The sequence below is a fragment of the Capsicum annuum genome, chromosome 1 (assembly GCF_002878395.1).
Source record: "Capsicum annuum cultivar UCD-10X-F1 chromosome 1, UCD10Xv1.1, whole genome shotgun sequence".
NCBI lineage: Eukaryota > Viridiplantae > Streptophyta > Magnoliopsida > Solanales > Solanaceae > Capsicum > Capsicum annuum.
This window is the reverse complement of record NC_061111.1, coordinates 20,903,437-20,913,889: the sequence shown is the minus strand read 5'-3', so window position 1 is coordinate 20,913,889 and position 10,453 is coordinate 20,903,437. Positions and strand designations below refer to the sequence as shown.

The 10,453-nt window shown below is 37.5% G+C and overlaps 1 protein-coding gene across 1 annotated transcript; it reads left to right on the top strand.

Annotated features, from left to right (window-relative positions):
- Positions 1 to 217: 217 nt before the first annotated feature.
- On the top strand, positions 218 to 9,818 carry LOC107869494 (bZIP transcription factor 16). The gene is made up of 13 exons (XM_016716031.2): positions 218 to 525; positions 1,858 to 1,964; positions 2,059 to 2,115; positions 2,211 to 2,285; positions 5,123 to 5,212; positions 5,305 to 5,364; positions 5,464 to 5,633; positions 7,527 to 7,584; positions 7,901 to 7,937; positions 8,025 to 8,314; positions 8,776 to 8,853; positions 8,930 to 9,055; positions 9,369 to 9,818. The coding sequence occupies exons 2-13, from the start codon at positions 1,899 to 1,901 to the stop codon at positions 9,483 to 9,485; spliced, it is 1,224 nt and encodes a 407-aa protein (XP_016571517.1). The 5' UTR covers positions 218 to 525; positions 1,858 to 1,898; the 3' UTR covers positions 9,486 to 9,818.
- Positions 9,819 to 10,453: the final 635 nt, after the last annotated feature.

Below are 10,453 nucleotides of genomic sequence, written 5' to 3'. Positions count from 1 at the left end.
ATACTAATAATTTTATTGTATTAAATTACATACTTTTTTAATATATAATTAATTTTTTATTTGAATTTTATTATATATATAAATAATTTTTGTACACATTCAAATATTAAAAAAGAAATAATTTTAATTATTCAATTAACATCTTAATCATTTAACAAATAGAGCCTAAGCTTTGCTGCACAAAATTTAGTGGAAAAAACGAAAAAGAAGATAAAGTAGACGAATCAGAGCCGTTGAAGTAAGTCCACGCCAGGGTAAAGTGCACCACGTCACCAACCACTTCAACGATCGATCCAAACTCCAACTCTTCTGTCTGTAATTCCCCCCCAAATAAACAAAGCCCTAATTCTCTCTTTTAAATCTTCCAATTTTCGTCATTTTCCATCAATTTTACTCTTCAATTTCACTATTGAATACGAAATTGGGGTGCTCTAATTGAAGATAAAATCACTCGTCGTTGGAATTATTCAAGCTGAAGCTGAACCCAATTCTTCAGGTTCACTGGTGTTTCTGTTCGTCTTCACGGTAATTGATTTTGCGAAGCGTTTCATTTGTGCGTTTTAATCGGTTATTTTTTGTTTGCATAAACTGTACCTGTGTTACGGGGACTCAAGCTTTATGCTTTTTATTTTCTAGAGCTCATTTTGTTGTAGGTTTAATAGCAAATCTATGTGAATGGACACTCTGGGATGAACGAGTAATGCTGATTTTTCTTGATTATGTTATTTGGTTGAGGTTGTCCGTTTTTGCATATGTGTTAGTTTGTGATAATTTTGGTCTTAGTGGCGGAACGATGATTTTTACTTTGGGGGAGATGAAAAAGTAAACACATGAAGAAGCGGAAGGGGATTTGAGGAGGGGGGATACAGTGGAGTTCGAGCCCCACCTCTAGGGTGAGGGTGTGGGCAGCTCACCAACCGAGCTACACCCTTAACCCCAACCCCACTTGTTTTAGAGGTCCTTTTTTTGTGGGTTTGATTGTTTCTCTGATTTAAATAAACTGTATTTGTGTGACTGTGACATGGACTCAAGATTTATGCTTTTTGTAGAAAGCTGTCATTTTCATTTGATTTTAGGAGAATATATAGTTCCTCGGAGGTAGTGGTATGGACTGCGTACATTTTACCCTCCCCAGACCTCACTTTGTGGGAATATACGGGGTCTGTTGTTGTTGTTGTTGATTAGGAGAATATATAGCAAGGCAATAGCAAATCTGTGTGGACGGACACTTGGGAATGAAGAAGTAATGCTGGTTTAGCTCAATTTAGTTTTGCAAATTTGGTAGACGTCATCCATTGTTGCAAGTGTGTTGGTTTGTGGTAATTTCAGTCTTACTGGCGGAGTCGGGATTTTCACTTCGGGGGCCTAAGTCAAAATATGAAAAAAGTAAAAACACGAAGAAGCTGGTTCAACGTCTATTATATACAACTAACAATCCAGTGGGGTCTGGGGATGGTACAGTGTATGCAGACCTTACTTTAACCTCGTAGAGATAGAGGGACTGTTTGCGAAGACCCTCAGCTTAAATGATCCCTGCCAAACAGTCAGGAAAAAGGGATGTAGATACGAGAGCAATCACACCATCTCTCTATATATGTTTGTGTAAAATACTTTTAATTGTTTATAAACAGCGTAATTTTCCTTTGATGATGCTTTGAATTTGTTTGTTGAAAAAGAGAACTTCACCCTTTGATAATTTTCCTTTGGATGAATCCCCTCGACTATACCTAGCTCTACCCTTCTTTGATCTATTTCCTGTTGTACTTTGATGATGCTTTGAATTTGTGTGTTGAAAGAGATCACTTTAGATGATTCCCATGAAGTACTTCATGTATGTGTTTTTAATTGGCATAACAGGATGGTTTGAGGAGCTACTGAGGTAGTGGTGCAGTTTAGCCATGGGGAGCAGTGATATTGACAAATCCTCTAAGGAGGCAAAGGAGGCAAAGACTCCCAATTCACAGGTACCTGTTTTTTCTTTTAATGACCTGGGTTGTTATATATAGCATTCTGAGCTAGCCTAAATCCATAGCATCCTTTTTTTCTTGCATCATTTAGGAGCAGGCTTCATCTGCCGCCACTGGTACAGTAAATCCAGATTGGTCCGCTTTTCAGGTTGAGTTTCTCTGTAGCATCGTTACTCAGCCTTTTAGTTCATCTGTTAAAATTTTGTTGTTGGTAATCAAAGGACATGGATTATCCTTATGCAGGGTTATTCTCCGATGCCTCCACATGGGTTCATGGCTTCAAGTCCTCAAGCACACCCTTACATGTGGGGAGTTCAGGTATGATGGAATTATGATTCATTGTACGTTTAATGTTTCCTTCAAAAATTAGATCTGCTGTCTGTACATGAGGGAGTTCAGTCATCACATCTTTGTAAACAAGCACATGTCTGGATATTTTAGGATCACCTGCTTGGTGGTCTTAATGGTGTATAGTGTTCAATGTTACAGTAATGATGGATGTATGTGGTATTAGTCTGTGATAATCTATGTAGAGGTGCTTGTTGTCACTGATTCTGGAGTTGAAATAGGAGAGAGTTGGGCTTGTACGTTAAGAGTGTTTCAGGAAGCTTGTACGTTAAGAGCGTTTCAGGAAGCTTTTTTTATTGCTGATGAGCTTTGCTCCTAGGCATCCTTTTTTTTTTTTTTTTTGAGAAATGGTAACATTTCATTCTTCAGGTTTTAAGGATATGCTGGGAACCATCAAAGGAGAAAACAAAGAAGTAATACCTACAAGGATCCTAGGAATTCTAGAAATTGATTTGAATCCTCTAATCCCATCTCTTTACACCAAAAAGAAAGAGATACAATGCAATTCCGTTTAACCTTATGAGTGGAATTGGATATATCTTCAAAATTCTTACTATTCCTCTCCTTCCACACTGTCCACCAGATGCAGTGTGGGATTAGATTCCACTAAATCTTTTGTCTCCTGCTTCCTCCTCTTCTGTTCCAACAGCTCAGTAAATCTTCAGTATGTTCTAAGCATCCTCTTTCTTGGCACTAATTCGCTTTTTTGCTACTGAAGTTCATGTCATGCATTGAAGTCTCATTGTTCTACTGTATGTTCTTTTGATTTTTGATATTTTGTTTTTATATTCAATAATGCCCTCATCCTTTGGAGCCAAAAGGATTAAAAAGGAAAAGAAAAGATGAAATTATCACTAGTAAGTTTCAGTATATTTTACACTCGAATAGTTGATTTGGTTTTGTGATGATAGATTCTTGAATCTTTTATCCTGTCTCTAAGGAATGCTAAACCATTAGTCATTTTTCTTTGAACGTTCTTAATTATGAATGTAACTGCCATGCTTTTGGAACATTTCTTTGTTTCAGACAACATTTGTGGATTTTTTTTTCCAGTTTTGCTGTTATCACTGCTATATTTTTATAATTAAATTTATTGTTTTGAGGAAGCATCTACAATTGACATTGTAAGCCCCTCTTTAATTGATAGTTAGATACAATTCAGGGCATTCTTAATCAGTTATAAGAACCTTCTTAACTAGAAAAATCTATAATTGTAGAGAGCTTTATAGGTGGTATGTTGAAGAATCAAGTTAGGAAATGAGTAAGTATTGGCACCCAAGGGTCTGGCCTAGTGGTCAATTAAGTGGGTGAAGAACCTGAGGTCTCAAGAAACACTAGGTGATTCTTACCATTTGTCCTAGCCTTGGTGGACAGAGTTACCTTGTGGGAGGTGGCAGGTATCCCATGGATTTAGTTGAGGTGTGCGAAAACTTGCCCGGTCACCACTTTTATCCCCCCCACCCCCCAAAAAAAAAATAAAAAAAAAATACAATGAGTAAGCATTGTCATAACCTAAATTTACATCAGTTATCTTAGTCTCTTTTCTTCAGAATGCTCACTTTTGAAGTTTTGAAAGTTTAACATAGCTTTCACATTTGACTGACCGATTTATGCGATGCTTATAATGGAGAAACCCTTGGTGCCTGCATGTTTTTATAGTGCTCTCACCTGTTTATATATACATATATATGGACAATATTCAGTGAAAGGAAAGAACAAATGAAATAGTATGCAACTGCTGTTGTCATGATTCACTATTTGGATTTTCCTATCATGAAAAACAAGTAATTACGGCCTGTACACCACGGTTATCAAAAATAAATAAAAAATTCTGTAAGTAGTTTGCTTTATGCACCTTTGTGGCTCATGGATTTCCCCTCGACAGATCCTTCATGTCCAATCTCAACTCTCAAGTAGTTATTTTGCTAGCTTAAAGCTTATTCTCAACAGTAGCAGAATAATTTGGGGAACTTGATACCTCTTTGTGTTGATGCAATCTTTCTAGAACACCTATAAATATTGAGTTTAAGTTGCTTGTTATTCAGAATGGTTCGTTGGTTGGTTCCAGCCTCTGCTTGACCATCCATCTTAATTCTTCTTAGATCAAGGCTAATGACTAATGATCCTAAATTATCGAGAAAATGCATGAATTGCGATTGATCCAATTATCTAGCTCATGTGATTGGTGTCTTCATCACTTCTCAAGTCTTAATAAAAGTAACAAACATCGGGTTGCAATTAGCTACAAGCTGCAAATGAAATCCTTGGTCAAGTCCTTGCCGGAGGTTCTAAAATTGAGCTAAAGCAACAATTGTACTTCAAGTCTGCTTGTTCAAGTCCTTGCCAAAGGTTATAAAATTTCCTCGTCTGAAATTTACTGGAATGTGTATGATCAATTGTAGTATGCCTCCCGAACCAGTCATGAATCTTCTATATCCATTGTATCAGTCATGATTTGACTATTTTATGTTGTGTAAATCTACCTCGTTCCTCCTCCTTTATCTGAGTTCAGATTGGCTATACGAAGCTCACCAAGATGAAGTTGTTTACGAGGAATCTGTGCTAGTTATTTTTCTGCTCAAATATTATGCTGGTTTCTTGTTTCCTGCATCTCCATGGTTCTGAAAGAATAGAGATTTCTGGTAAACTTTGCAGGATTCAAGCATCTGCAGCCATATGCGAAAATAAATTAATATGTTTTTCTATTTGAATTTATTCTGAAACAGATGTGCTATTATTTTAAGGATGTCACTCATAAAAGTAACTGTTATTTTTCTTAACCACTTTTTTGTTTTTTCCCTTTTTAGCATCTTATGCCACCCTATGGTACTCCACCACATCCTTATGTCGCAATGTATCCCCATGGTGGAATATATGCTCATCCATCTATTCCTCCGGTATCTTCTTCTTCCCTAATAATTTTCAGCTTGCTTTATGCATAGCTATTGTTATATTTTGCTAACATGCAATATTTTTCCTTATTAATCAGGGATCTTACCCCTTTAGCCCCTTTGCGATGCCTTCTCCAAACGGCATTGCCGAAGTTGCAGTAAGTCCAAAGCTAGATATGCTCACTGATTCTATGCAATGATACCAATGGTTCAAATTTCTTATTTTCATGCTGCTTCTGATATATGAACTTTTGTAGGTCAACACCTCTGGCAATGCTGAGGTAGATGGTAAATCATCTGAGGGAAAGGAGAAATTGCCCATTAAAAGGTCTAAAGGAAGCTTGGGTAGTTTGAATATGATTACAGGAAAGAACAACGAACATGTTAAAACGTCTGGAGCATCTGCAAATGGAGGCTACTCTAAAAGGTATGGTGATCTAAACTGAATAAATCATTCGGAATGCATAACAAATGGAAAATAAAGACATACAGAACGATAGCACCACTTGGAATGGGGATTAACACCAGTCTCCTAATCTTTTAGCTTTTCCCATCTTCTTCATTGCCCTTGAACTTGACCAGCATGTACCTCAAACATTGCTGACATGAAACACTCAAAACGAAAAAATATATATAAAAGTCTAAAACCAGAGGATAGGTTGCTATTTTAATTGGTTTGCATTGTTTGGGCACTTCATGCAAGTTGCCTTGATTATTTCTTTCTGCTAAACATAAGCAGTTTTACTGAGATGGTTAGTAGATGAATAAAGTAATCACCTTATTGGTAATTGGTCTTGTGGGTTCTATCAAGGACGTACCTACTACCCATTTGGAGTTGCCATTGGGTGCATCAGGCAAAAAGTTAGCAGTGTAGAATCCGGTTATTGAGAGAGTAAAGAAACGGCTAGTAGGATGGTAAAGAGGTACTTGTCTAAAGGGGGATGAAAGTATTGATCAAAAGCACTTTTTCTAGCATACTGCGTATTTCATGTTATTATTGTAGGCTCCTGTTAAAGGTATTTGAAGGTTGGAAAGACTTCAACGAGACTTTTGGTTGGACACAATGGAAGGAACTAGAAAGTATCATTTAGTGAATTTGAGAGGTGTCCAATCTAATGGAAGGGGGAGGCTTCGGAGTGGAAGATCTCAAGGTGTTTAGTAAAGCTTTGTCTGGGAAGGGGTGGAGAAGGATGCATATTGGAGTGGGGTGGTAGTGAAAAAATACGATTTCATGGAAGGTGAATGGAGGACAAGAAACATCACAACTTCGTTTGTGTGTGGATTATAGGAAATACTTATTTTAAGGTTAGAAACGGAAGCAAGATTAGTTTTTTTGGTGCATAAGTGACGCGGGAGAGCGGGTTGAAAAAGTCCTTCCTCAACATATTGAGAGTATCTTGTCAACGAGATAATAGTCAAAACAAATTGTAAGACTCTCAAGGGGGGTGATTCAGTGGGATTTAGGATTCAGAAGGAACCTATAGGATTGGGAAATAGAAGAAAGTTCACAGAGATTCAGGAGGAACCTATAGGATCACCTATGTTGGTGTTTCATGTGCAAAAGTTCGAGCAAAGATGTAAATCATCTTTTATTGCATCGTAAAAGGGCTAATCAATTAAGGAGGTGGGCTTTAATTGGTTTGGGATGCAATATGTGATACGGCAAAGTGAGGCAATGCAAAGTTGGACTAACAGGAGGGGAAGAGAAGTCCAAGGGCATGGGGCGCTGCCCTTTTAAGCAATCATGTGGGTTATTTGGAAAGGGCAAAATATGAGGAAAATTGATGGAGTGGAATAAGATTTTGCAAAATTGAAAAGTAGTTTTTGTTTCTAGTTTTTTTTTTTGGATCTTCTCATGAGGTCCCTATTTGTTTGTTGAGAACCATATTTTGGTGTAGTCTTTTTCCTTTGGTGTGTGTCTTGTATACAGGTTTTCCAAATTGTTAATAAAATTATTTACCTTATATAAAAAAAGGAACAATATGAAGCAACTCTATTTTATTTTCTTGATTGAATTGCCCTTATGTCAAAACATCTTGAATTCCTCCCCCTCCGTATGGTACAAAACATATGCAATATGGTGCTTCGCTCCATCTTTTCTGATTTATTGATTGCTAACTTGACAGCAGTCCCAGGACGTTTCCTGGCATTGCCAACTCAATCCTGCCATAACTAGAAAGATGTCCCATAATTGTGCGCCCACTTCACTATGTGGGAAGAGATGCCATTGTTTCTGCATGATTGTGTAGGTCATAAAATTTTAAATGGAAGTCATGTTGGTTATTGAGAAGTTTGACCTTTGCCGATTTTGGGCTTGCAGTGCTGAGAGTAGAAGTGGTGAAGGCTCAAGCGAAGGAAGTGATGCAAATTCTCAAAATGTGGGTATTGTAGGGTGAATATTTGATTTTGTGTCATCTCATCCTTGGCAGTTTTTATGGTGGATTACTGTTTCTTAAATCTTGTTCAGGCATACAATTAAATAAGCTTTCCATCTTAATGCACCAATTTCAGCTTTTAGAACATAGATTTTTGGTCTGTCCATTACCATTCCAGTCAGTATACATGCAAACAGTACAACAACAACAACATACCCAGTATAGTCCCACAGTCCCACCAAGTGGGTATACATGCAAACAGTATAGTCCTATTTATTAGTTGGTACCATCTTTGATTCTTCTTCTTGATTGTGTGTAGGAGTCACCAATGAAGTCCGCAGGTGGACAAGATTCAGGTCTGGTGGTATGACTTTGCTTTAGACGTTTTATGATGAGCTTTGAAATGCATTATTTGATGTACAAGTATTACATCTTTGCTACAGCTGAAGAAGCATCTCAAAATGGCAATTCTGCTCATAGTTCTCAGAATGGAGGAATTAGTGCTCCTCATTCATTGGTCAACCAAACTATGGCAATCATGCCAATGTCAGCCGTGGGTGCTGGCGGTGTCCCTGGCCCCACAACCAACTTGAATATTGGTATGGACTACTGGAATGCTGCTGCTTCACCAAGTATTCCTGCAATTCATGGGAAGGTACCGCCTGCTTCAGTTGCTGGAGGAATGGTTACTGCTGGATCAAGGGATATTGTCCAATCACAAATGTGGATTCAGGTATTTGTCTTTTTAACATTTTCTCTCTTTTCCAACTCTAACTTAGCATGTGGCAGATTAATTTTGTAAGTTGCATAATGTGCTGGTAGATTTGAATATACGGATGCTCGTGATGATCGTAACGTTCCATCTTAATGCTAAACACCCACTTTAAGAGCATTTACTTCAGTTACTTGTGAGGAATATGAAGTAGTGTTCAATATGGTCGTCAACTCGTCATAGCCTCACAGGATTATTGGTTGAACTCATTTAATTTGTCCACACAGATTTTGTAAATTCCACAGATAAATTTGTCTGGGAAGTGCAGCTTTGCTGGGTACTCAGGGTGGGGAACACCCTAAATGCTTACTCCTCGGATGTCCTTTTTTCCGTTTCTAACTGCGGACATGCCTCCCTTGCTTTCCCCTTTTGTTTGTAATTTAGTCCATATTAACTGATGATATTTTTTTCCTTGAATTTAGGATGAAAGGGAGCTCAAGAGGCAGAGAAGAAAGCAGTCCAACAGAGAATCTGCACGTAGGTCTAGGCTACGGAAGCAGGTACACAGATAATTCTTCTGTGGTTTCTTTGTCTATCTGGATTGACCCTCAACTCCTCTTTTCCTTTCGGGGCCAGGCAGAGTGTGATGAACTAGCACAGCGTGCTGAAGTTCTAAAGGAAGAAAATGCCTCTCTTAGAACAGAACTGAGTCGTCTAAGGAGCGAGCATGACCAACTTGCTGCTCAGAATGCTTCTCTTAAGGTATTTTGTCATTTCCTTTCTTTACTTCTCTCAAATTAAGAGAATAAGAAAGATTCAATAGTTGTCAACCTATCACTAATAGCACAATGAAGAAACGGAAAGGTCAAAGGAATAATGTTCCTAGTTGAACAACCAACCAGCTTGTAATATTTTCATGGCGTGGACACTGTCACGGTTTAACACTAATTTCAATTCTTGGTATACTTTATCTTTCACCTTCTAATTGCGGAAGTGAGTTGAAATTGCCATCTCTTTTGCCTGTCTCCGCCTTTAGATACTTGTGTGCCATGAATCACTGGATTTGACTTTGCAGGAGAGACTTGGTGAAGTTCCAGGGAGAGATGATCCGAGACCTAGTAGAAATGACATACCTTTAAACAACGGTATCCAGCATTCTTCACAAACCGAGCCCACACAGGGTGGTCAGTGAAGTTCTGCGTACATTATCGTGGATTGAAAAATAGGGCTTAACCGGCTAACAGACTTAGTAGCAAAAGCATTATTTTGCATATTATGTAGTTTAAAATCTTGAAATCTGAGGCTTTTTAGTATCAGGATTTGTTGTCCAATATTATCCATTGTTTCTCAGTTTGGGCCAAGCTTTTATGGTCGAGGAACCATGGATAATATATGTAGAGTATGTGATCGATGGCGCGGGATAGTTTTGTGCCTATTAGGTGGCGTGTTTGCTCAAATTTGTATGTACTGAAATAGTTGACGAGTCTGCTCCTCTTGAGATTAATAAATTCCCAGTATGACTGTATTATACCCTCTTTTGGAATCATTTTTCTTTGTCCTTCCCATATAGAAACTGTTGTTGGCAATTCTCATTTTCACATGTAAAGATGTTCTTTTTTTCTTTTTGAAAAGCGAATGGTGCTTTTATTTGGAAACTTGATCCAACAATAATTCTTACAACTATGTATCCAATATATTCTCACAAGTGGGGTTTTGGGAATATAGCGTACAAACCTTAGAGAGGTTCTAATAGGTGTTTTGCTCAGGGGAAGCATATCAAAGCTGTTTGGAAAAAGAAATACAGTCAAACACTAAAGTTATATTAATCTACTTTGCTTTACTTCTTAGTAGACTCTTCATCCAATAATATAAAGTGAACTAACAAAAGATTGAGACAAAGGAAGTAGTTATTGTTGTGAAACTGAGTATGTCACTGTCACAGTAACTTGTGAAGTTATATGGAGTATGTTCTTATTTTTTTTTTTTCTTAAATAAATTAAAGGTAATTAACCAGTATTAGTTCACACAATCGGGTTCATTTGGAATTTGCCCTTTTTTGTTTAGATTCGAGTTGTAATAAATTGGATTTGTAGTTCAAAAATAACAAATTTTCTCACAACGGTAGAGAAGCTAATACCACTAATATATAAAACTTAACTG

Coding starts and splice junctions, on each gene's coding strand:
- LOC107869494 (XM_016716031.2), top strand. CDS start 1,899: ATGGGGAGCAGTGATATTGACAAATCCTCTAAGGAGGCAAAGGAGGCA. Junction 8,315..8,775: donor AATCACAAATGTGGATTCAG/GTATTTGTCTTT, acceptor CCTTGAATTTAG/GATGAAAGGGAGCTCAAGAG. Junction 8,854..8,929: donor GGTCTAGGCTACGGAAGCAG/GTACACAGATAA, acceptor TTTCGGGGCCAG/GCAGAGTGTGATGAACTAGC.